The sequence below is a fragment of the Oncorhynchus nerka genome, linkage group LG12 (genome assembly GCF_034236695.1).
Source record: "Oncorhynchus nerka isolate Pitt River linkage group LG12, Oner_Uvic_2.0, whole genome shotgun sequence".
NCBI classification, from domain to species: domain Eukaryota; kingdom Metazoa; phylum Chordata; class Actinopteri; order Salmoniformes; family Salmonidae; genus Oncorhynchus; species Oncorhynchus nerka.
In genome coordinates, this window is record NC_088407.1 from 80,311,036 (window position 1) to 80,338,404 (window position 27,369).

Below are 27,369 nucleotides of genomic sequence, written 5' to 3' on the forward strand. Positions count from 1 at the left end.
ATCTCATTCTAGCTCGTTTCCCTTCACCAATAGAAACTCATTCTAGCTCACCTCCTGTGTCATGAATGAATGTGTGTGTGACATCATGATGTGGTTTGTCTGTCTATCTGTCCAGGAGAGTCATCCCAGTCAGCAGCAGCCTCGAAGCACAGGCATCTCACCAAGTGTGTCCACATCTTCCCCTGGGAGAGCCTCTCAGGCTTCCAGAAGATCATCTTGGTGTGTGTGTGTGTGTGTGCGTGTGTTTGTGTGTGTGCGCATGCATGTGGGTTACTGCTTTGTAAGAACTCAAAACATTCTCCTTGATAAATATGATGAACTCTGTTGAGGCTGTATTTATCTCCCAGGTGAAGATCCTGAGGCCTGAGTGTCTGAACACAGCAGTGAAAGCCTTTGTCATAGAGAAGATGGGTTCTAAGTACATGGAGGTTGGAAAGATCTCCCTGAGAGAGGTGTATGAGCGTTGCTTTGCCAACGTGCCCATCGTATTCCTCCTCTCCCCTGGTAAGACTACTGCTACTCTTGTGTACTAGACATCCTCCCTAAACTGGTGTGTAATAACCTTGGTGTTAGGCTGCTCGTTCCACCCTCTTTCTCACAAGTAGGATTTGGAACGGACACTGGGACACTCAAAGCTTATTTTACACCTTTGAAATTCCTGGACAATATGGTGTAGTACAAGCAGCTTTAGGTCGTGTCTGATGTCCTTACTCTTCCCCTGTCTGTTCAGGCATGGACCCAGCTTCCCTCCTGGTGCGTCTGGCCCAGGAGCTGAGGGGTAGCAGCCTGCATCTGGACATGGTGTCTCTGGGTCAGGGCCAGGGCCCCAGGGCAGAGGAGCTCATTTACAAGGCCCAGGTCCTCAAGGGCCGCTGGGTCTTCCTGCAGAACTGCCACCTGGCCGCCTCCTTCATGCCCAGACTGCAGACTGTCGTCAACTCGTGAGTGTACAACAGCACCTGTTTTGAGCTTTTATTTTGCATGTTTTTATGTCTTAATATAGTCTTTATGCTGATGGGTAATGTCATGTGAGACAATATGATGTAGTATACGTTGGTTTGAAACCACGTTGAAGCACAGAGGGTCCTGTGAGATGCCTTTAGGTGTGGTCCTGTTAGGTGCTTCTACCCAACAGGACCCAGCTGTAGACAGATGTCTCTCCACAGACCTGAGTATTTTTCATCCCTTCTGCTCAGGTTGAAGTGGAAAGGCTCAGACCTGGACCCTCACTTCCGTCTGTGGCTGTCCTCTAAACCAGACCCAGTGTTCCCTGCCTCCATCCTGCAGAGAGCCATTAAGGTCAGCCAGGCCTTCGTTACCACAGCTTCCCGTTAGAGGGCCATACACCTATAGAAGTATAATTAGTGAGTTTATTTCTATGGTGTACCCATGAGTGAACCAGTCAATCTGCCATCGTCTGAGGGGCTTTGTCTCTTCTAGACATTCTATTGCACATCCCTCAGATACACAGAACACAACAATGTCTGTTGTTGTTACAAATTCATTGCCAATGATTCTGTTCCTTTAGATAGCGGTAGAGCCTCAGTTACTAATATAGTAATTCTACTTCCTGTCTTGTAGATAGCGGTAGAGTCTCAGTAACTAATACAGTAATTCTACTTCCTGTCTTGTAGATAGCGGTAGAGCCTCAGTTACTAATACAGTAATTCTACTTCCTGTCTTGTAGATAGCGGTAGAGCCTCAGTTACTAATACAGTAATTCCACTTCCTGTCCTGTAGATAGTGGTAGAGCCTCAGTTACTAATACAGTAATTCCACTTCCTGTCCTGTAGATAGCGGTAGAGCCTCAGTTACTAATACAGTAATTCAACTTCCTGTCCTGTAGATAGTGGTAGAGCCTCAGTTACTAATACAGTAATTCCACTTCCTGTCCTGTAGATAGCTGTGGAGCCTCCTCGAGGTCTGAAGGAGAAGCTCCTCCACACCTTCAGTCCCAGTGGAGAGGTGACCGAGAGGAGCTTCTGTAAAATGGACTGCAGCCCAGCCTGGAAGACTTTGCTCTTCAGCCTCTGCTTCTTCAACGCCATCGTGCAGGAGAGAAAGAAGTACGGCCCTCTGGGGTGGAACATACCCTACACCTTTACATCTTCTGACCTGGAGGTACATTATGATGTAACACATACTGTTTCCATCTCAACAGAGCTTCTCAGCTTACAAGATAATGACACATATCCATCTAGATTGAGAGAGAGCATCGTCATTGTCTCTTGTCTTGGCTCCGTCTGTGTGTCTTAGGTGTCCATGCTGAACCAGGAGAGTCTCCTGCGGGCTGCGGAAGGTTCTGAGCTGCCATGGGCGGCCCTACGCTACCTGACGGGTGAGGTGATCTACGGAGGGCGTGTCACTGACCCCTGGGACCGCCGCTGCCTGCTTACCATTCTCCACCGCTGCTATACCCCCTCGGTCCTGCAGGACGGACAAAGCTTCTGTCAGGCTCAGGTAGGAGTCAGACACACCCCTCCACTTAACACTGGCATCACAGTCACAGGATCCATGTCAACATACTGATAAAGGAATGAATAAGGTCATTGTGATGTCATATGGTTGTTTACCTACTTTACATCCGTCTGCTACATAACAAAAATGTAATTTAAAAAAACAAGGTATTCACTGATTTAAACACAATTTTGTCGTAGAATATTTCAGAAATTAATAAAAAATGTCAATCTGAAATGTCTTTAGTCAATAAGTATTCAACCCCTTTGTAATGGAAAGCGTAAAATAGTTCAGGAGTAAAAATGTACTTTTAAATAAGTTGCATGAACTCATTCCATGTTCAATAATAGTTGTTAATATGATTTTTGAATAACTACCCCATCTCTGTACCTCTCACATACCTCAATCGAGTAGTACATTTCATGCACAGATTCAACCACAAAGACCAGGGAAGTTTTTCAATGCCTCGCAAAGAAGGGCACCGATTGGCAGATGGGTAAAAAAAAAAAAAAGCAGACTGAGTATCCCTTTGAGCATGGTGAAGTTACTAATTAGGCTTTGGACGGTGTATCAATACACCCAGTTGTTACAAAGATACAAGCGTCCTTCGTAACTCAGTTGCCGGAGAGGAAGGAAACTGCTCAGGGATTTCACCATGAGGCCACACGTGGTTTTAAAACAGTTGGAGTTTAATGGTTGTGATATGAGAAGACTGAGGATGGATCAACATTGTAGTTACTCCACAATACTAACCTAAATGACAGTAAAAAGAAGGAAGTCTGTACAACATTGTAGTTACTCCACAATACTAACCTAAATGACAGTAAAAAGAAGGAAGCCTGTACAGAATAAAATATTCTAAAACATGCATCCTTTTTGCAACAAGACACTTAAGTAATACTGCAAAAAAGGTGGCAAAGAATGAACTTTTGTGCTGAATACAAAGCGTTATGTTTGGGGCAAACACAACACATCACTGAGTACCACTCCTCATATTTTCAAGCACGGTGGTGGCTGCATCACGTTATGGGTATGCTTGTCATTGGCAAGGACTAGGTAATTTTTTTAAGGATAAAAATATAAGGAATACAGCTATAAGCACAGGCAAAATCCTAAAGGAAACCCTGGTTCATTCAGCTTTCCAACAGACACTGGGAGACAAATTCACCATTCAGGAGGATAATAACCTGAAACAAGGCCAAATCTACACTGGTTGCTTACCAAGACGACATTGAATGTTGCTGAGTGGCCTAGTTACAGTTTTGCCTTAAATCGTATTGAAAATCTATGGCAAGACTTGAAAATATCTGTCTAGCAATGATCAAACAATCAACTTGACAGAGCCTGAAGAATTTTAAAAAGAATAATGGGCAAATATTGTACAATTCAGGTGTGGAAAGTTCTTAGAGACTTACCCAGAAAGACAGCTGTAATCACTGCCAAAGGTGCTTTCATTTTCAATACATTTGCAAACATTTCTAAAAACATGTTTTCACTTTGTCATTATGGGGGTAATGTGTGTAGATGGGTGTGTAAAAACATAGTTTATCCATTTTGAATTCAGGCTGTAACACAACAAAAAATGGAATAAGTGAAGGGGTATGAATACTTTTTGAAGGCACTGTATATTACATAATGAAATATAACCCTAAAGCAAAATGGTATGTTTCTGTTATTCTCTCTGTCTTCATTGAGAGCATTATATTGTATTTCTCTTGGCAGGGCTACCCTCCCTTCCCTAAAGACGCCAGCTGGCCCCAGTGTAGAGCCTACATAGAGAACATGCCCGACAAAGACCTGGCAGAGGTGTTTGGCATCGACAGCAGTGCAGAGACGGTGGTACTGCAGAACCAGACCCAGCAGTTGCTGCACACTATCGTCAATCTGCAGCCCAGGCTCTCTGATAGCAGCCTGCTGGTCAGGTGGGTCTCCCAGGGGAAATATAACCCACCAATAGAGGTATTACTTATATCCTTTTGGCAATACTGAGCCAAGCAGAGCTGTACAGAGCTGGCATGGTTAAGCATCCACTACAGTGTGCTGGAAAGGACAAGGTGAACATAAAATCTCCAAGGCAGCACAATATGGTTCAGTTCGGCACTTGAATTAGAAAAACAGCTATGTTATATAGTGTAAAGAAATGTTAATGAAATGCTGAATTCTTCTTCTGTTTGTTTGTGTGGAGCAGAGACAGACAGTGCCAAGATAGCGTAGTTCTAAGGATGGCCATGAACATCCTGAAGAAACTACCAGAGACAGTGGAGGTTGATCGTGTCACAGAGAAAACACTATTCCTCAGAGACATCATCGCCAAAGTCAACTTTGCGGAATCATCTTCCTCTGACCAGGGTAACGTACATACGCAACCCTTTACACTTGTTGGGATAGGGATTACAAAAGAAACATGAACTGCATAAACATGGTAACAATTGAAAGGTAACAATATGGATATTATGGGGAAATTATTAGACCAAAGTTGAGGACACAACAGTTCAAATGACACAAGACTGAATCCAAACATCACACTGTTGATTTTATGTGCATTTTACATTTACTGTACTTTTCACCACACTTGTTTACGAAATCAGAAAATACTCTGGATATATTCAGTAACAATATTCCTAGAAAATGTGGGGTAGTAGAACCATAAGACAAAAAAATGACAAGGGCTTGAGTGAGAGGGCTAACTGGTCTACAAGTGGCCAATAACCTCTCAAAGTGTGCACGGTTCCTAAGTCATTTCACTGCACTTTTATGACTCAAAGCCGTTGAGGAGCTGGAGCAAGCACACTTGTGTTCGAAACAAAACAACTACAACCCTGCATCCCTGAGTTTTATGATTTGGAAATGTGAAGTGCACGTTTGGACTCACAGGTGTTTGGCTTGTATGACATAAAGGTGGTATTTATGATAATCCTCAAAGTCTCGTCTTTCAAAATACATAGTCATTTTCATTTACAGCATTTCTATCACCCAGACAACAAAAAATTGTAAAAAGTTACCCAATTAGCTGGAGGGATGGGGGCAACTTCTAGTCACGTGTGGTGCTCAAGTTCAGAACGTCTGTCAGTCAAAACCCATACAGAGCTGTGAAGTGCAGAGCCAGAGTTCTGACGTCATTTATAGCATGTTACTGTACAGCCACTGCGTTCCAATTTAGTCACTTATCAGCCATTTTTATCAACCTGTATATGGGTACAAGTGTAAAGGGCTACGAATAGATTAGAATAAATGTATTGTCTGAAAAGGAAATCATTTTTCACAGGTTGTACCTTTTCTTATTTTGACTCCTCTGAAAGTGAGAGTTAGTGAGAGGGATATTGAGAGATTCTATATATCTATCTGTGTCCATTTTTGTTCATAGTTCTTACTGAAAGCCGCCTTGTGTGTCTGTATGCATCCGTGTATGTACTCTGAAGGTGAGCGATGCACAGCCTCGGCCTCCTCTGCCCTGCTGGTGATCCTGCGACAGGAGATTGACCGGTTTAACAACCTCCTCTGTGTGGTGCGCTCCAGCCTCCTTTCCTTCTCTGCCTCCATCAGAGGAGAGGTGCTGATGAGTGAGGCTCTGGAGGAGGTCTACACTGCCCTGCTCACCATGATAGTACCATCAGACTGGAAGGTAGGTCTACACTGCCCTGCTCACCATGATCGTACCATCAGACTGGAAGGTAGGTCTACACTGGCTTGCTCACTGGCTCACCAAGACTGGAAGGTAGGTCTACACTGCCCTGCTCACCATGATAGTACCATCAGACTGGAAGGTAGGTCTATCTGGAAGGGAGGTCACCATGATAGTACCATCAGACTGGAAGGTAGGTCTACACTGCCCTGCTCACCATGATCGTACCATCAGACTGGAAGGTAGGTCTACACTGCCCTGCTCACCATGATCGTACCAAGGTAGGTCTACACTGCAGATACCATCAGACTGGAAGGTAGGTCTACACTGCCCTGCTCACCATGATAGTACCATCAGACTGGAAGGTAGGTCTACACTGGCTTGCTCACTATGATCGTACCATCAGACTGGAAGGTACTGGCTCACTATGATAGTACCATCAGACTGGAAGGTAGGTCTACACTGCCCTGCTCACCATGATAGTACCATCAGACTGGAAGGTAGGTCTACACTGGCTTGCTCACTATGATCGTACCATCAGACTGGAAGGGAGGTCTACACTGCCCTGCTCACCATGATCGTACCATCAGACTGGAAGGTAGGTCTACACTGCCCTGCTCACCATGATAGTACCATCAGACTGGAAGGTAGGTCTATACTGCCCTGCTCACCATGATCGTACCATCAGACTGGAAGGTAGGTCTACACTGGCTTGCTCACTATGATCGTACCATCAGACTGGAAGGTAGGTCTACACTGCCCTGCTCACCATGATAGTACCATCAGACTGGAAGGTAGGTCATGACTATGATCGTACCATCAGACTGGAAGGTAGGTCTACACTGTCTACCATCAGACTGGAAGGTAGGTCTACACTGGCTTGCTCACCATGATAGTACCATCAGACTGGAAGGTAGGTCTATACTGCCCTGCTCACCATGATAGTACCATCAGACTGGAAGGTAGGTCTACACTGCCCTGCTCACCATGATAGTACCATCAGACTGGAAGGTAGGTCTACACTGCCCTGCTCACCATGATAGTACCATCAGACTGGAAGGTAGGTCTACACTGCCCTGCTCACATCAGACTGTAAGGTACAGTATATTAGTAAACCAGGGGTGGGCAAACTTTTTGGCTTAAGGGCCACATCAGGATTTTGAAATTCAATGGTGGGCCGCACAGATTTGTTTTTTGCAGGCCCGTTTCCTTCTTATTTTTACTCAAACCTCCCGCGGGCTGCATTGAATGGGCTCTAGTTTGCTCAACCCTGAAATAAACACTCTTCACAGCTCAGCTCTCACTGCACACAATCTACCCTGATGTTTTAACACAATTCCATGCTTCTCGTCAGTTTTGACATTTTGAAATGTTCCTCCAAGCCCAAGGTGTCATTATCCTCTAGAGTCTAAATAAACAAAGCAATTGATTCAACGTGGACAAGAAGTAATCTGTCTGTCTTTTGTTGTTGCCTTGGTAGCACTGCTCGTACGAGTCGTGCATGGCTCTGGGTTCTTGGATCCAGGACCTGGAACAGAGAGTGTGGTTCTTCAGAGCCTGGGCAGACAACATCAAGATCAACCTTATAGAAAAGTAGAAAACATTAACTAAGTTGACATACATATACTAAAAGCTTGTATTGTTTAACTTCATAACTTCATTATGTCATGGGCATCTTCATTTTCTTTTGAATACAGTATTGTATATTCATGGTGAATGGAAAAAATATATAAGTTACTTATGTTCCTATCCCTCTATGTATTCAGGATACCTATTATTAGTGGAGGAGTCTACTCTCTGAACCGTCCACCTAAGACTGACCTGCAGCAGAGCCTCAAGAACAGGAAGCCTCGCTCCTACTGGCTCTCTGGGTTCTTCTTTCCACAAGGTACTGTACATAACAGCCAGAATAAAAATACCTAAAATAACAGCCATAAGAGAGATACTGCTTGAAGTTCAAAACTTCATTATCAATCTTTAGTGAAAAGGGAAATTTGTCTTTGGTTTACAATTGTATCGCCCTAACAAATTTGAGTTTCGAAATTCAAATAATAAACCAATTTCTGTAATATTCTGAAAGAGGCGTTTTGATTGAAATAGTTCATGAATCTTCCCTGTAGGTTTTCTGACAGCTGTTCTCCAGAACAGTGCTCGACAGAAGAACGTGCCTGTAGACTCCCTGTCTTTCACCTATCGTGTTCAACCCGTGGATGAGAGCTACAGCAACTGGAGCAAAGTGGCAGACAAAACTAAACTCCTTTTTGAGGTAACTACACTAGCTAAAAGTTTCCCTGGCTATATAACTTAGTAATACCAATCTAGAAACAGTTGGTAGAAATTAAAGGGACAGCGCACCCAAAAGACTATATTAATCAGATGGTCTGCTGCCATTTCCAGGGTCAGGAACCATCTGACATTGTAATCTGGGTGAACTATCCCTCTAACATTATACGTTAGATCCACGGTGTGAATTGTTACACCATCTTTCTCCCAGGGCCCAGCTCCACCAGATGAGGGCGTGTTGGTGTATGGGCTGTACCTTGACGGAGCCAGCTGGGACCTGTCTCCCACACCCTACAGGAGCTTCAGCACAACATCAAACACTGCCCTGTGCCTGAGATACACTTCCTACCCTGCCAGGTAGAGGGCTCACCTTCTCATTTAACCATCCAATCCACTGAATATCACTTCAGCGTCTTACCCACCGTTCTTCATACAGTGGATGTAGCATTGTTCATATATTTGTCCTGGACTGTCTTCCTGTTTTTATTGTGAGAGCTCATATCACATCCCTGTTGCCTTTGGTTGGCCAGGTCTCGGAGGATGCTGTGGCCGTGCCTACTACAGAGTCTCCTGGGGACCTCCAGTTCTATGACTGTCCCCTGTACCGTACCTTCAAGCGGGCAGGCTTCCTCTCCTCCTCAGGCATCTCTACCAACTTCATCACATCCGTCTCTCTACCCACCTTGGAGTGTCCTACTCACTGGGTCTTCAGGGGCACTGCCCTCCTCTGCCAACCTAATGAATGAACTAACTCAATACTAACTGTTTACACTAAAGCTATGAGTGAACTCATTACCAAATAAAGACTGTTTCAAAGTAAGGACTGTGAAACCTGAAATACTTTTAAAAATGTTTATTTTCTCATTTTCGAAACACTGAAAATGTCTCAAGTATCGTTTGAACATATTTTGTTGCCATACCTACTTAGACACCAGGCCAACATGACAAATTCGCCCACTGGAAGACATTATTGAAAGAACAAGTACTCAGTTCCACAAATAACAGAAAGCTATTTCCTCATTGACTGGGCGAACAGCGATAATCAGCAGTACTCAAGTAGTTCTCTGTGTTTCCTCAGGAGTTATGCCCCTTGATATGTCTTCGTTTGTCACACTCTGACCATGATTTGCGTTGTTTGTTTCTATGTTTTGTTTGGTCAGGGTGTGATATGAGTGGGCATTCTGTTGTATGTCTAGTTAGTCTATTTCTATGTGTTTTGGCCTGATATGGTTCTCAATCAGTGGCAGGTGTTTCTGATTGGGAACCATATTTAGGCAGCCTGTTTTGTATTGTGGTTGGTGGGTTATTGTCTGTGATGTTGCATGTTAGCACTCAGTTTCGATAGCGGTTATTTGTTATTTTGTTTGTTTGTTTAGTGTACTTCGTGTTTTTTCGTCATTCATTAAAAGTATGTATTCACACCACGCTGCCCTTTGGTCTCCTCAATACGACGATCGTGACATTGTTTTATACCTTGCAGCAAAACAAATGGTCCATTCAAATCTGATCGTCTCCGGAAGTATACATTAACATGGTCTTGGGTTTATCGTTGATTTCAGTAATACTGTAGGTTTCTTTGGTCTTGTTCAGGCGTCATGCACACTAGACATGTACAGTATCAGTGTATTTTTAATCCACAGTCGCTTGGATTACAGAGAAAATGTTCATACACCGGATAGGTGCAGTGAAATGTGGTGTTTTACAGAGTCAGTCATAGTAGTATGATAGGTGTTGTTTTACAGGGTCAGCCATAGTAGTATGATAGGTGTTGTTTTACAGGGTCAGTCATAGTAGTATGATAGGTGTTGTTTTACAGGGTCAGTCATAGTAGTATGATAGGTGTTGTTTTACAGGGTCAGTCATAGTAGTATGATAGGTGTTGTTTTACAGGGTCAGTCATAGTAGTATGATAGGTGTTGTTTTACAGGGTCAGTCATAGTACTATGATAGGTGTTGTTTTACAGGGTCAGCCATAGTAGTATGATAGGTGTTGTTTTACAGGGTCAGTCATAGTAGTATGATAGGTGTTGTTTTACAGGGTCAGTCATAGTAGTATGATAGGTGTTGTTTTACAGGGTCAGTCATAGTAGTATGATAGGTGTTGTTTTACAGGGTCAGTCATAGTAGTATGATAGGTGTTGTTTTACAGGGTCAGCCATAGTAGTATGATAGGTGTTGTTTTACAGGGTCAGCCATAGTAGTATGATAGGTGTTGTTTTACAGGGTCAGCCATAGCAGAGCACAATACCTCCCAACAACACTTCTCCTCTCAGAGCATCATCTCCTCAGAACAGAACCTCTGTGAAAAACACTCTGACATGATACAGTGTGTGGCCCATTTCACTGCCCAGAGGACCGTGATATAACGTGGTTGTGGAAGAGTCTGTCCATCACAGAGCTGTCTCATGTTCCACAACAGGTGTGTGGGAGGTTAGAAGAAAGCTTTGCCTCTCCTCTTCTAACAAGCCCTCCTCTGTGTAGACGGCCTGAGCAGGTGGACATTCCTGGATGGTTGGCTACACAAAAAAAAAAACTTAAGATAATAGACAATGTTTTGTAACCTTGATACGATAGCACATAGCTTTGTTAAAAGGACCCTTACACACAGTGTTGCTAGTCATAATATAAGAGTTCAATCATTGAAGAAGGTGGGTTTTCCCACAATGCACTTTCAAAAGTGTGTGATTTATTAGCTGTTTTACACACTTCCTGAAAGTGCATTGTGGGAATCTTACTATCGGCAATGAATGATTGAATTCCATCCTGAGAATGTGGACAGGGCCCCCTTTAGTGCTGTGTTATAGGAATGCATCAGCTCAGGAAGAAAACATTGTGGAACGTTGCCGACAGAAATGTCCTGCATGGAACTGATTCCTTGTTCTACATTTAAGAGAGACATGTTTGTTCTACATAACATATTTATTTCCGAATGTTGTGCCCTGCTGAATGCAGCCCTGGAGACTACCTGACCGTGTCCAATAATAAATGCATATTTTTGTTGCAAAACGTTTTGCTATGGTTTGCACTAACGAATAAGATCCTGAACTGTGAGTGTGCTCTGTTGTCTTACCCCATGCCCCAGTGGGGTGACGCAGCACAGCTTCTGTTTGAGTTTATCTGGTACGAAGAGCAGCATGTTGCCCAACAGGGGATACAGAGTGCCTGGGGTCACCTCCTCCGCTTTCATTGGTCCTTAAATGAAAGATAAAAGCCAACCAATTAGATTAACTTGACTTCTTCCTGTAGGATAATCTGTGGAAGTTTGAGCAATCTGAATGCACGTTTTGCTCTGGAATGCTAAATGACAAATGTTAATGAATCTGTACCTGTGAGAAAGCTAACAACCAACCCTGTGATCACCACAGTGAAGGAGTTGAGAGCACTGTACCACATGAAGGACAAGGAGTAGAACCTCTGCAGACCCATTGGTCGGCTAAAGAAAAATCGAAAAACAGTAAATATAAAAACCACTAATTGTATTCACAAAATTTGCATCTATGAGTAAACTAAGTTAAATACTTTCTGATTGATCTCCGGGGAGTTTGGGAATTAAATTACGAACAGACCACAAAAATACAAATTTCCGTTATGATGGATTAATAGTTACGGTATTGATTCTGTTGATCTTTGTTTCATACCTGTGTGTAACGGTGGGCATTGCGGTACTGATGAGTGCTGTCCCCATGGCTGTGGTGATGTTCCCTGAGAGTTGTACAGCAGTACAGTTGAACTGAGACACAGCAGCAAGACCCCCAGAGGTACGGGTTACGATGCTCCCGATGCCCACCCAGAAGGCCATCGTCAGGCCTGACCCCAACCCTACCAGGGCACCCTGGAGAAACAGTACATCAAATGTATTTATTAAGCCTTTTTGACACCAGCAGTGTTCACTGAGTGGTTTTACAGTAACCCGGCCTAGCAAAACAAAAGCAGAGGCAGAGTGATGCATTCTACTGGGTCCTGTGTGGTTCAGTTGGTAAGAGCGTGACAGTAGGTTTGATTCCCGCAGGGATCACATTAACACATCAGTACTTACGGTAGAGTTCGCCCAAGGAAAGAACAACCCGAGAGAGAAGACGCCCAGAAGAGGACCACCAACCATTCCAAATATTTTGAAAGCAGTCTTGAATTGAAATAAACACAAACATGTCAGAATATTTTTAATTTGAACCTATTTGAAAATTAAATCCGCATAGGGACGAGGCAGATGCATCTGTGTGCTTACCTGCAAAACGGAATCACTCATCAAGTGGGTGAGATAGGCCATGGCCAGACACAGCAGTCCATATGAACATGCTGGATCAGAAACGGAACATGTTACTCTTTAGAATGAGATGAGTGCTGTATCGTGTTAGGAAGCATGCTCTCACAGGTAAAGTGAGAAAGGCATTATGTAAAACTTACAAATAAGTTAAAAGATGCACTCAACAGTAAGCAGGGCCCGTACAGAAACAACCATTAGCCCCTAACCCCGAGACTGAATCTGATCTACTCAACCTCTAGCCCCTACTCCCCATCCAATTAATTGGATCTACACAACCACTACCCACTAGGCACTTGATCTGATCGACATGAAGTGCCTAGGACCTAGAGGGAAGGGGCTATGGACCTAGAGGGAAGGGGCTAGGATGTAGAGGATAGGGGGTAGGATCTAGAGGATAGGGGATATGGACCTAGAGGGTAGGGGATATGGACCTAGTGGGTAGGGGATATGGACCTAGTGGGTAGGGGATATGGACCTAGGGGGTAGGGGATATGGACCTAGAGGGTAGGGGCTAGAGGGTAGGAGCTATGGACCTAGAGGGTAGGGGCTAGAGGCTAGGACCCAGAGGGTAGGTGCTATGGACCTAGAGGGTAGGGGCTAGGATGTAGAGGATAGAGGGTAGGACCTAGAGGGTAAGGGCTATGAACCTAGAGGGTAGGGGATAGAGGGTAGGGACAATGGACCTAGAGGGGCTATGGACCTAGAGGGTAGGGGCTATGGACAGGGCCCAGGATATCTCAACGTACCCAGTCCTTTGGAGAGCAGGGTGGCCCTGGCCTCTGTCATGGAGGGGCAGTGTGGTTTGATCAGATCCTCCATGGTCACTGTAGCCAGAGAGTTAAAGGCTGATGAGATGGTGCTGTGGACACAGACATGAAACTCAGTCACAACACCAAACCACCCCTCTGTCACTGTGCTTCTGCTTGTTCTGGAGGTCTAGGCTGGGTTTACTGTAAAGCCTTTTGTCATCTGTTGGAAAAAGGGTGTTAGAAATATTGATATACCTGAGAGCTGCACTAAACAGGCAGGAGATAAACAGTCCAGACAGGCCAGGTAGACCCTGCAGCATGTCCATCACAAAGTACAACACCATCTGTGAACAGAGCACATACTGGTTGTTGGTACTGTCGGTTAGAGTATGGCAATAGCAACACCAGGGTTGTTGGTTCAATCCCCACTGGGGATCATATACATAATACAAAGGTATGCACTCACTGTACTGTAGGTCATTTTGGATAAAAGCATCTGCTGCTGACTGCTAAGTGGCATATTACTTCATCCACCAACTATAATACTGTAATACTATAATACTGTAATACTATAATACTGTAATACTGTAATACTGTAATACTATAATACTATAATACTATAATACTGTAATACTATAATACTGTAATAATGTAATACTGTAATACTATAATACTGTAATACTGTAATGATGCACTCCAGATTACCATAATAAATAACACACACACCTCATTTTTTGATAAGACACCTAGATTGTGGAAATGGTCCTCCCCACAGTAGCGTGCAAACATGACAAGCCCCATGACACAGCTTAGAGCTAGAGCTAACTGTAGAGAGGGAAACACCATGTAGCAAGACCTGCAGAAAACATAGAGGGGTCACAATCCACCAGAGCAGGAAAACAACACTTATTCTAACATAACTTGCATGCTTAAAATAAAGTAAATGGTAATAGTATAATAAGTTACAGAACACAATACATGCACCTTATCTGTCAATCTCTAACTGATGTATCTCTGTGGTCTTACATGACGGCGTCCCTCTCTGTCTTGGCACTGAGGTATCTCTGGACCTGGGCCTGGTTGACCCCATACAGTGACAACATCAGGAAGACTCCCCCCACCCCCAGGGTCCAGAACGTGTACTCCACCGTAGGGTCAGGGTTCAGGCTGGAGAGCAGACATGTAAAGAGGGGGAACATCTAATTGGAATATTAGAACTGGAACAATGGAATTGGAACATGGGGTTTAAGATGTCCTCAAAACCCAACTTTAAACAAGGTTGCCAGTCATCGCTTGAATACGTGAATATAGTGACCAGACCAACTCACTCTATGCCGGAGATGCGGTTCCCCTCTGAGACCTTCCTCCAGACCTCTGCCACCCCCCCAGTCTGCTGGACCCCCACCACGATGACCGCTAGTTGGCCAGCAAACATCACTATGGTCTGGAAGACATCTGTCCAGATCACTGCCTTCAGGCCTCCCTGTCAGGACCAGGCACAACACAGAGACCCAATCACAGAGCCTATTATCATATGTGACCGACTGTCTCGATTTGGTCTTATGTTGAAAGATTTGTAATGTTTTTTTTTTTACATTGGATAAAAGTTGAGAGTCTGAAATAGAAAATGGTATATCATACACTACAGTTAGGGAACAATGGGAAAGTAATTCTGCTTTGAAAGTTGATTAACTTGTAACCTCACTTTTGAGAAAATGGCCCTTGAATGTTTTGGTAAACCTACTGGAGACCTCTTCTTTGTCTACACCCATTCAGCATCGTTCACACCCCCTAAGCCCCGCCCATCTCTTTAAGGATTCAGATGTGAGGCCATGTACAAAACAACCAAAGATTTCAAGACTAATGGCTGGTTTATACTACGAGTGTGTTCGTAAATTTAATCTGGAGTGCCAGAGTGCGCGTTGGTAAACTCAGAGAGTTGTCAGTATATAAGAAATCCCGCTATGCCCTCAGACAAACCATCAAAGCTTCAATACAGGACTAAGCCTGAATCCTACTACACTGGCTCTGACGCTCGTCGGATGTGGTAGGGCTGAAAAATATTAAGAACTACAAAGGGAAACCAAGTTGTGAGCTGCCCAGTGGCGCGAGTGTACCAGACAAGCGAAATGTCTTTTATGCTCACTTCGAGGCAAGCAACACTGAAGCATGCATGAGAGCACCAGTTGTTCCGGACAACTGTGTGATCACGCTCTCCATAGCCGATGTGAGCAAGACCTTTAAACAGGTCAACATTCACAAAGCCGCGGGGCTAGACAGATTACCAGGAAGTGTACTCAAAGCATGCGCGGACCAACTGGTAAGTGTCTTCGCTGAAATGTTCAACTTCTCCCTCTCTGAGTCTGGAATACCAACATGTTTCAAGCAGACCACCATAGTCCCTGTGCCCAAGAAAGTGAAAGTAACTTCCCTAAATGATTACCGCCCAGTAGCACTCACGTCAGTAGCCATGAAGTGCTTTGAAAGGCTGGTCATGGCTCACACATGCCAGAAACCCTAGACCCACTCCAATTCACATACCGCCCCAACAGAGCCACAGATGATGCAATCTCTATTGCACTCAACACTGCCCTTTCCCACCTGGACGAAAGGAACACCTATGTGAGAATGCTGTTCATTGACTACAGCTCAGCATTCAACACCATAGTGCCCACAAAGCTCATCACTAAGCTAAGGACCCTGAGACTAAAGACCTCCCTCTTCAACTGGATCCTGGACTTCCTGACGGGCCGCTACACTGATCTTCAACACTGGGGTCCCTCAGGGGTGCGTGCTTAGTCCACTCCTGTACTCCCTGTTCACCCATGACTGCGTGGCCAAGCACGACTCCAACACCCTCATTAAGTTTGCTGATACACAACAGCTGATCATCAACAACGATGAGACAGCCTATAGGGAGGAGGTCAGAGACCTGGCAGTGTGGTGGTGGACGTAGGGTTGCAAAGGTTCGGAAATTTTCCGGGAAATTCTTCAATGGAAATTAAGCCCGGGAATTTTGTGAATTTTGCTTAAGTTCGTCAAAAAAGTTAGCTTATAACAGTGAACCTTTTTTGTGGGATACACATAAGGCAATTCTAGTTCTTGTGGCATATTTTGGTTAAACTATCCCCAATTAAATGGAATTGCAACCCTCTGCATGCACAGTGCATTCTTTCATCACATGTATAGCTGATTCAAGATCTTGCATACTAATGAGATGCTATTGAGCCCACACTACCACACTGTCTGAGCCAAGGACTACATGCTTTCTGGTAAGTTTTGATTACAATACTGGGTGGGGTGGATATATCGTATATGACAAACATGATTTTTTGTTAACTAGTAAATAGTAGCCAACAGCAAAGTGTGTTTAAATAATTCCTAACTTGTTAACAATTTCTACTTGTTAGTTTTTGCTACCATGTGGGTTTTAGCTTGCTTGAGCCTGCTAACTGAGGAGTGTTAATTCATGTTTCATGTTAAAACATTTATCTTACAAAGGAGTTGTTTTACTCTAACTGCTTAACTATTTATTAGTACATGGAATTGTACTATTTATTTTATTACTCATCTTTTTCTAATCTTTACAGGAAAAAGCCACGGGCACCATCTGATGTGTGGGGACATTTCACTGCAGCCAATATAGAAGGAAAAGCTGTGTACATTAGCAAACACTGTGCCAAATCATGTAAAGAATGCAACAAAGATGCAGAATCATCTGGCAAGTTCATAAAGTTCCCTCAGTGCTCACAACAAGCAACCTCTGACAAAAGTCCCTCTATTTCTATTCGAGGTGAAAATGATGAATCAGACACCGTATCGATAGCAACAGCTCATGGTCCTCCTGGAATCAGAAACCGTATCGATAGCAACAGCTCATGGTCCTCCTGGAATCAGAAACCGTATCGATAGCAACAGCCCATGGTCCTCCTGGAATCAGAAACCGTATCGAGAGCAACAGCCATGGTCCTCCTGGAATCAGAAACCGTATCGATAGCAACAGCCATGGTCCTCCTGGAATCAGAAACCGTATCGATAGCAACAGCCATGGTCCTCCTGGAATCAGAAACCGTATCGATAACAACAGCTCATGGTCCTCCTGGAATCAGAAACCGTATCGATAGCAACAGCCCATGGTCCTCCTGGAATCAGAAACCGTATCGATAGCAACAGCCATGGTCCTCCTGGAATCAGAAACCGTATCGATAGCAACAGCCATGGTCCTCCTGGAATCAGAAACCGTATCGATAGCAACAGCCATGGTCCTCCTGGAATCAGAAACCGTATCGATAACAACAGCTCATGGTCCTCCTGGAATCAGAAACCGTATCGATAGCAACAGCCCATGGTCCTCCTGGAATCAGAAACCGTATCGATAGCAACAGCCATGGTCCTCCTGGAATCAGAAACCGTATCGATAGCAACAGCCATGGTCCTCCTGGAATCAGAAACCGTATCGACAGCAACAGCCATGGTCCTCCTGGAATCAGAAACCGTATCGATAACAACAGCTCATGGTCCTCCTGGAATCAGAAACCGTATCGATAGCAACAGCCATGGTCCTCCTGGAATCAGAAACGGTATCGACAGCAACAGCCATGGTCCTCCTGGAATCAGAAACCGTATCGACAGCAACAGCCATGGTCCTCCTGGAATCAGAAACCGTATCGATAACAACAGCTCATGGTCCTCCTGGAATCAGAAACCGTATCGATAGCAACAGCTCATGGTCCTCCTGGAATCAGAAACCGTATCGATAGCAACAGCTCATGGTCCTCCTGGAATCAGAAACCGTATCGATAGCAACAGCTCATGGTCCTCCTGGAATCAGAAACCGTATTGATAGCAACAGCCATGGTCCTCCTGGAATCAGAAACCGTATCGATAGCAACAGCCATGGTCCTCCTGGAATCAGAAACCGTATCGATAGCAACAGCCCATGGTCCTCCTGGAATCAGAAACCGTATCGATAGCAACAGCTCATGGTCCTCCTGGAATCAGAAACCGTATCGATAGCAACAGCTCATGGTCCTCCTGGAATCAGAAACCGTATCGATAGCAACAGCCATGGTCCTCCTGGAATCAGAAACCGTATCGATAGCAACAGCTCATGGTCCTCCTGGAATCAGAAACCGTATCGATAGCAACAGCTCATGGTCCTCCTGGAATCAGAAACCGTATCGATAGCAACAGCTCATGGTCCTCCTGGAATCAGAAACCGTATCGATAGCAACAGCTCATGGTCCTCCTGGAATCAGAAGTTGTTTTTTTTACTCAATGGAGGAACGTAGTCAGAGAAATGCTGATGAATGTCTTACTCAAGCTGTGTATGCAACTGGTTCACCGCTGATGCTCACAGGCAATGTGTATTGGAAGAGATTTCTGAATGTTCTTCGCCCAACATACACCCTTCCAACCACACACTTTATGTACTCAATTGCTGGATGGAGAGTTCAACAGAGTTCAAGTGAAGGTCAAGCAAATCATAGAGAAAGCAGACTGTATTGCAAGCATCTCTGATGGGTGGTTGAATGTTTGTGGGCAAGGAATAATTAACTACATCATCTCCACCCCTCAACCAGTATTCTACAAGAGCACAGACACATGGGACAACAGACACACCGGTCTCTACATTGTAGATGAGCTGAAGGTAGTAATCAATGACCTTGGAACACAGAAGGTATTTGCACTGACAATGCTGCGAACATGAAGGCTGCTAGGTCTAAAGTGGAGGAGTCCTACCCTCACATCACACCCTTTGGCTGTGCTGCTCATGCATTGAATCTGCTCCTCAAGAACATCATGGCACTGAAAACAATGGATACACTCTACAAGAGAGCCAAGAAAATGGTTAGGTATGTGAAGGGTCATCAAGTTATAGCAGCAATCTACCTCACCAAGAAAAGTGAGAAGAATAAGAGCACCACATTGAAGCTGCCCAGCAACACCTGTTGGGGTGGTGTTGTCATCATGTTTGACAGTCTCCTGGAGGGGAAGGAGTCTCTCCAAGAAATGGCCATATCACAGTCTGCTGATATGGACAGCCCCATCAAGAGGATCCTCCTGGATGATGTATTTTGGGAGAAAGTGGTAAGCAGCCTGAAACTCCTGAAACCTATAGCAGTAGCCATTGCACGGATTGAGGGAGACAATGCCATCCTTTCTGATGTTCAGACTCAGCTTGTAGATGTAAGAGAAGAAATCCGTACTGCCCTGCCCACTTGACTGTTGCCCCAAGCAGAGGAAACTGCAGTTCTGAAATACATCAAAAAGTGTGAAGACTTCTGCTTGAAGCCCATACACACCTGCCTGAAGCCCATACACACCTGCCTGAAGCCCATACACACCTGCCTGAAGCCCATACACACCTGCCTGAAGCCCATACACACCTGCCTGAAGCCCATACACACCTGCCTGAAGCCCATACACACCTGCCTGAAGCCCATACACACCGCAGCGTACATGTTTGACCCCAAGTATTCTGCAAGAGCATTGTGTCTAGGGCAGAGATCAACAAGGCCTATGGTGTCATCACTACCGTGTCTCGCCACCTTGGCCTGGATGAGGGCAATGTTCTTGACAGTCTGTCAAAGTACACTTCCAAGCAAGGGCTTTGGGATGGAGATTCAATATGGCAGTCGTGCCAACATATCTCATCAGCCACCTGGTGGAAGGGACTTTGCGGAGGCTCTTTCCCCTGTTGCCTCCATCATCCTCCAAATCCCATCCCACATCAGCCGCCTCAGAGTGGAACTGGTCGTTGTTTGGGAACACACACACCAAAGCAGGCAACAGGCTTTTTGAGCCTGACAACGAGCCATCCTCAACAAGGTTGGAAAGTGACAGTGAAGATGAGGCCTCAGAGTCTGATGTTCAAGAGGTGGACATTGAGGAGGTCCAGGGAGAAGACATGGAAGCCTGAGAGAAAGACAACCAAAGCTTTACTTTACATTATTTACAGATGTATGTTGAAAGTGTTTTTGGGAGATGCATTGGATCATTCAATATTCCCTTTCTTTTGTTGTTCAGTGAATTCATCCCATCTGAAGAGGCAACTAATTTAATTAAATTTCAATTCATAACTAAATATTTTTTTCTATTGAAAAGATTTAATCATTTGCAAGTGTGTCTACTTATGATAAGGGAAAGGTTTATGTTTCTGTCTCTATATGATATGTTAAATATATCCTATGCACAAAAACATCTACATTTAAATTATATTAATATGCATATATTTCCATTAATTCCCATATATTCCCGTTAATTCTCACGGGAGGTTTCCACCTCTGAATATTCCCCAAAATGTGCAACCCTAGGTGCAAGGACAACAACCATATTATTATTTTCCTTATTTATTTAGTTTTTCATTAACAACAAATCAATACAAAAAGTACCTGGGGAAACACAAGGATATATAAAGAATATACCAAGGACAATTGGGCTAGGGGCGGGGCTGGACTAGGGGCGGGGCTAGGGGGTACAATATCACATTACACAAGGACCATAAGGGACATACAGGCATTTATAATTCTAACAGCTTTTTTGTTAGTAGAGTATTTAATTGTCTTAAAATGTAGTTCAATTTCTTTTTGTAAGGTAAGAAAATGTGTTGTGTTGTTTGTAAATGTACATTTGTGTATATGAAATTTGGCCAAAAGAATGATGAAATGAACATCATAAAATTGTTTCAACTTATTTCTATTGTAGGTAAAGAATCCAAGCAGCACATCTCTCCATAATAATGTAAAATCTTCATAAATGTGTTCAATTATATATCTACTGATGTCTTGCCACAGATTCCTTACATGAATACAAAGCTTTAAAAAAGATGCAACACTGTTTCTGGGTGGTCATTACAAAAGGTACAATTTGAATTGAAGTTTTTCTTCATATAGTGGTTGGCAGGATCATATTTATGAATAATAAAAAATAAAAATAAAATAAACTTCCTTAATTTTGTTAACAAGTAGGTATGTGTGTGGCAACATCCTAACTTTTTTCCAACAGATATTATCAATAAAACCATTTCAATAAGGCATGACATAAGGTATAGATCCAACATCCTGTTGAAACAAGGCTTATAGAGCCCTACTGTTGTTGCTAAAAGAAAAACACATCTTTCCTACTGATGAGTCAACAAGGGTAATCGTCGGTATGTCCTGAGGGTCAGGTCTTGACAAGTTCCTGAATAATGAAGAAACACCTGAGGGAATGGCATCTAAAACAATTGCAAAATCTTTAGGTGTTACAGGGACCTTGTAAAGTGATATGAATTCCTTATAACTAAGTAAAAGACCCTCTGCATTTGGCTCACCAACAGGATATTATTTTGGAACCAATATTATATTTTTATACAATATGTCCCGATAATTCCATATATATCTGTGTGGAGAAATATTATGCTTATAAATTAAGGACCATGACAAGAAAACCTGCCGATGAAAATGCACAGTATCACTGGAACTTTGTCAATATTATGATTGCGAGCCAACATGAAGTTAAGGCCACCAAAAGTAAAGAAAAAAAGTTCACATTCAACTGCCTCTCCTATGAAGAAGTGATGCGTGACATCAGGAACGTCTAGTTTCCTGAAACGACCCACACATAGGCTTCAAGCTAATAATGGCTGATGTGGTATCAAACATTTTAAAGAAAGATTTGACTTCAGAATGACATTTCATAATGTAAACATTACACAAAAAGCACAAATGTTTTGTGTAAGTCTTTTAATTATGTAATAATTGTGTAATAACAGCTTCATTACAAACTGAGAAAATGACTGAACAACTTACCAGAGTTGTATACAGTGTACACACCAGTCCAGTGGCCAGCACTGCTCCCCATAAATCAAAGCCAGTAACTACGGGGAAGCGTGAAACAAAATTAAGCAACCTTTACTCCAACATGTTGCACAATTCTAAATAACCTACTCACAGCACAAAACACAGTAGAATTTCTGGAGCTGAAATGGTGTCGTCCCAAAACATTATTATAATCCCCCCCCCCCCCCCCAAGAGCGTTAGACCCTGTAGGGACAGTTTCCCAGACATAGATTAAGCCTAGTAGTCCTGGACTAAAAGCTATTTTAATGGAGAACGTCCATTGAGAATGCTTTTTAGTCCTGTACTACTTCATCTTTGTCTGGGGAAACCGGCAATAAACCGCCCATAGTCTCATCACTGTCTGTAAATCCCGAAAGCATAAAAGTGCCTGAGTTACTGACCTGTGTACACACAAACAGCCTGAGTTACTGACCTGTGTACACACAAACAGCCTGAGTTACTGACCTGTGTACACACAAACAGCCTGAGTTACTGATCTGTGTACACACAAACAGCCTGAGTTACTGACCTGTGTACACACAAACAGCCTGAGTTACTGACCTGTGTACACACAAACAGCCTGAGTTACTGACCTGTGTACACACAAACAGCCTGAGTTACTGACCTGCATTGAGTGCTAGGGCTGGAGTATACACACAAACAGCCTGAGTTACTGACCTGTGTACACACAAACAGCCTGAGTTACTGACCTGCATTGAGTGCTAGGGCTGGAGTATACACACAAACAGCCTGAGTTACTGACCTGCATTGAGTGCTAGGGCTGGAGTATACACACAAACAGCCTGAGTTACTGACCTGCATTGAGTGCTAGGGCTGGAGTATACACACAAACAGCCTGAGTTACTGACCTGCATTGAGTGCTAGAGCTGGAGTGTACACACAAACAGCCTGAGTTACTGACCTGCATTGAGTTCTAGGGCTGGAGTATACACACAAACAGCCTGAGTTACTGACCTGCATTGAGTGCTAGGGCTGGAGTATACACACAAACAGCCTGAGTTACTGACCTGCATTGAGTGCTAGGGCTGGAGTATACACACAAACAGCCTGAGTTACTGACCTGCATTGAGTGCTAGAGCTGGAGTGTACACACAAACAGCCATATATATGACCTGCAAGAGATAGCAGTAGTCATCAGAGGAAAAAGTGATATTCAACGATCTTCTCCTTGTTTTGTTCTTAATATTGCATCTGGTATGGACCTTACCGTCTGAAAGATGAAGGTAACTGTTCCACATATACGCACTGCTTTGTTGAACCGCAGTTCCAGATACTGAAAAGAAAAATACCTTCACTAAGTGATATACACAGCAGTATTTTCAGCACTTATTTCCCTGACAGAAACCAAAACTACGGAAACGACTTAGCAGAGTTTAACAGCTAGGCCTATACATTTCAACTGGTATTAGCCCACATATTCTCATTCCAAACATTTCTCTCCATCTAGAGCTAAGCTTGCAGAGAGAATAGCCTAGAATACACACCTGATAAGCGCTGGTAAGATGCAGCCTGTAGAACACAGGAATGAAAATGTGTGCTGGAATGAATAGCCCCAGGATGTAAGCACAGCCTATGAACCAGTACTGAGTGCCATGGGTATAGATCTCCGCTGGCACGCCCACTATAGCCACCGCTGATTGAAATGTAGCGATTAGTGACAGAGACACAGGGAGGCAGCTCATGCTCCGGTCTGCCAGCAGGAACTCCTGAGTGGTGCGTTGCCGACCCCCTGACAGGGCGTAGTACAGCCCTATGCCCATGGACGACGCCAACAGAAGGGCAAATATGACATAGTCGATAGTGGCGAAGTGCATTTGTGCCAAAGCATCCATCTTGGTGCCAGGAATCAGGATACGGCTACTATTGCTGAATGGGATGGAGGTGGAGGGGCTCATCCGTAAGGGTGTCCACACCCATCCGTAAGGAGATCCCAAGAGCCTTGAACAGACTTCAGACACACTGGAATTAAATATGGGGGGGTGAGTTGTTGATTAACTCGTAATGAAGCCTTTATTGGTAGCTACCTACAGTTGAAGTCAGAAGTTTACATACACCTTAGTCAAACACATTTAAACTCAGTTTTTCACAATTCCTGACATTTAATCCTAGTAAAAATTCCCTGTCTTGGGTCAGTTAGAATCACCACCTTATTTTAAGAATGTGAAATGTCAGAATAATAGTTGAGAGAATGATTTATTTCAGCTTTTATTTCTTTCATCACATTCCCAGTGGGTCAGAAGTTTACATACTCTCAATTAGTATTTGGTAGCATTGTCTTTAAATTGTTTAACTTGGGTCAAACGTTTCAGGTAGCCTTCCACAAGCTTCCCACAATAATTTGGGTGAATGTGATGGTCACTCCAATACCTTGGTTTTGTTGTCCTTAAGTCATTTTGCCACAACTTCGGAAGTATGCTTGGGGTCATTGTCCATTTGGAGGACCTATTTGCAACCAAGCTTTAACTTCCTGACTGATGCTTCATGTTGCTTCAATATATCCACATCATTTTCCTACCTCATGATGCCATTTATTTTGTGAAGTGCACCAGTCTCTCCTGCAGCAAAGCACCCCCACAACATGACGCTGACACCCCTGTGCTATACGGTTGGGATGGTGTTCTTCGGCTTGCAAGTCTCCCCATTTTTCCTCCAACCATAACAATGGTCATTATGGCCAAACAGATATATTTTTGTTTCATCAGACCAGAGGACATTTCTCCAAAAAGTACGATCTTGGTCCCTACGTGCAGTTGCAAACCGTAGTCTGGCTTTTTTTAATGGCAGTTTTGGAGCAGTGGCTTCTTCCTTGCTGAGCGGCCTTTCAGGTTATGTCGATATAATAATAATAATAATTATTATTGTTTTACTGTGGTTATAGATACTTTTGTACCTGTTTAGTCCAGCATCTTCACAAGGTCCTTTGCTGTTGTTCTGGGATTGATTTGCACTTTTCGCACCAAATTATGTTAATCTCTAGGAGACGTCTCCTTCCTGAGCGGTGTGACGGCTGCTTGGTCCCATGGTGTTTATGGTCTTGCGTATACTTGCGTTTCCAAGCTGTTTAAAGGCAACTTAGTGTATGTAAATTTCTGACCCACTGGAATTGTGATACAGTGAATTATAAATTAAATAATCTGTCTGTAAACAATTGTTGGAAAAATCACTTGTGTCATGCACAAAGAAGATGTCCTAACCGACTTGCCAAAACTATAGCTTGTTAACAAGAAAGTTGTGGAGTGGTTGAAAAATTAGGTTTAATGACTCCAACCTAAGTGTATGTAAACTTCTGACTTCAACTGTACCTAGATACCCAAACCATGTTCTGTTTTCTTGAGGGAGTCTGATAAACTAGGTCATTGGTTGCCACAATAGATCTAGATGACATACAGCACACAGTCAATGCAAGAAGCTTTCACATACCTCTCCTTCAGGTCCAGACATCCTTCTGGAAAAGATACTAAACTTGACAAGCAGGCAAAGTTGCCCCCCACAAGATTTCAGAAGTGATTTTCCATTACTGCCATTGCATCGCCCTTGTCATCGTCATATCTCGGTGCCTGTGAGTGAAATTCTGAGACAAAGCGCATGTCGTGACTCCCACTGAAAATACATTTGACCTTCGAGGTTAAAACAAGGGGGCGACAGAAAACATTATCAATGACCTTTGACAATGTTGTCAAAATGACTTTAAAAATAACAATAATGAATCAAAATATAGACAACACATTCTTCTTAGTCGACCTTTCCTGCAGTCAAATGACCTCGTGGCCTCATTGGTGGAATACTATACATATTTTTCATAATTAATCAACTTTTTTTTTTTTATTGCAGAAAATCAGGTGTTTCTATGTCAAACGGTTTTGTTACAATTCAGGCTTCTGTGATATATATAAAATGTAATATTGTAATGCAAACTCAAAATGTAATACATTTAAACTCTATATCTGACATGGTACAGGTGTCTTATTTTTTTACGCTCATAACCATGTGTGCGAGTTGTATATTTTTGTTTGAGACTACCAAGAAACACTGTGCGGCCCTGATTTAGCCCACTGCAGTAACAGGATAACAGATCAAGTCTGATAACATGCTGAGCACAGCACAACCTCTGTGAACTTTACCCTGCATACCAGTTTGGTGAAATCCAAACATATATAGCCTCACGCTTACAGTAGGACAACATGCACAACTGTCACTATTGTTACCTAGAAATATGAAATAGTCACAGTAATGACAAATTCCATTCCTTTTACTGTCTTTTTAATAAAAACAAATGATAATTAAAGTTGGTTTTAGCTCAAATTAGACAAAGACCCACTGACTGTACACCCTTACCTGGATAAGGTGTGGAACAGAGTAGTTCCACTTCCAATTCAACACTTGTTATCTGTGTCTTCACCTGGATACGGTGTGGTTCAGAGGAGTCCAACTTCCAATCCAACACTTATTATCTGTGTCTTCACCTGGATACGGTGTGGTTCAGAGGAGTCCAACTTCCAATCCAACACTTTTATTTGTCTGTGTCTTGCATCATCCATGGTGACAATGTTTGCTTAATTTAGTTATGCGCTCAAAACGTGTTTTGCTTAAGACCAGGCATCATCTCTGAATCTGACGGTAATTGCCACATAGGTGATCAGCGGAAATCAAAATCCTGTCTCAAGCTTCTGATACTCAAGCTATGTTTGTAAAGCTATAGCTAATAAAGAAGATTATCTGCAAAAACTACACATGAGGATGACTTCTTTTTCTTCTTCGGTACCATGACGTTCGCACATTTCGTTTGTGCATGCCGCCACCTACTGTACGGCAGTGTGTGTTTCAATCACGTTACATTTGTGATACAATTTGTATTTTTTTCAAGGGGGAAAAATAAGAAAATTGCATCACAAACCAACGCTACATCTATGTGCCACCATTTAAAAAAAAATAGCAAATCTCAAAACATCTCATAAATCTTCTGCAGCAAAATCTCATACACTGCTGCCACATACATTCATGAGAAAAACTCACTACCCCTTTCACTACATTGACCCAATCTGTTCCTGCACCATGCCAGCGGCCTGGGAGGAGAGGAAACCACCCCTCAACACACCCTGTAACTCTTCTGACATCCGATCTCGTATACCCAAATAGTTCTCTGCAGCTGCC

The 27,369-nt window shown here is 43.3% G+C and overlaps 2 protein-coding genes across 8 annotated transcripts in view; one reads left to right on the top strand and one right to left on the bottom strand.

Annotated features, from left to right (window-relative positions):
- LOC115138846 (dynein axonemal heavy chain 6) overlaps window positions 1–10,658 on the top strand; it is a 102,312-nt gene extending 91,654 nt beyond the window's left edge. Inside the window, 15 exon segments of the mRNA XM_065025024.1 lie at window positions 116–219; window positions 348–504; window positions 731–941; window positions 1,197–1,299; window positions 1,900–2,121; window positions 2,257–2,460; window positions 4,180–4,379; window positions 4,646–4,806; window positions 5,877–6,079; window positions 7,560–7,672; window positions 7,846–7,967; window positions 8,200–8,345; window positions 8,574–8,634; window positions 8,637–8,719; window positions 8,893–10,658. Of these exon segments, the coding sequence (XP_064881096.1) occupies window positions 116–219; window positions 348–504; window positions 731–941; window positions 1,197–1,299; window positions 1,900–2,121; window positions 2,257–2,460; window positions 4,180–4,379; window positions 4,646–4,806; window positions 5,877–6,079; window positions 7,560–7,672; window positions 7,846–7,967; window positions 8,200–8,345; window positions 8,574–8,634; window positions 8,637–8,719; window positions 8,893–9,108 (2,306 nt within the window). The 3' untranslated portion in view covers window positions 9,109–10,658.
- Window positions 9,201–26,972, bottom strand: LOC115138757 (sodium-dependent multivitamin transporter-like). Of its 7 annotated transcripts, none has more exons than XM_029675945.2 (17): window positions 26,554–26,972; window positions 25,639–25,789; window positions 23,703–24,166; window positions 23,426–23,491; window positions 23,279–23,330; window positions 22,168–22,235; window positions 14,704–14,858; window positions 14,402–14,542; window positions 14,102–14,231; window positions 13,631–13,719; window positions 13,373–13,485; window positions 12,588–12,658; window positions 12,399–12,485; window positions 12,001–12,194; window positions 11,689–11,795; window positions 11,433–11,554; window positions 9,201–10,878 (listed from the first exon to the last, which is right to left on the bottom strand). In XM_029675945.2, exons 3-17 carry the CDS (start codon window positions 24,111–24,113, stop codon window positions 10,753–10,755), a joined length of 1,932 nt encoding a protein of 643 aa, XP_029531805.1. In that variant the 5' UTR covers window positions 24,114–24,166; window positions 25,639–25,789; window positions 26,554–26,972; the 3' UTR covers window positions 9,201–10,752. The 7 variants fall into 7 exon arrangements, with proteins under 7 accessions (XP_029531805.1, XP_029531803.1, XP_029531804.1 ...); XM_029675943.2 differs by having other exon boundaries at window positions 23,703–24,177; XM_029675944.2 differs by having other exon boundaries at window positions 23,703–24,177; window positions 25,639–25,818.
- Window positions 26,973–27,369: the final 397 nt, after the last annotated feature.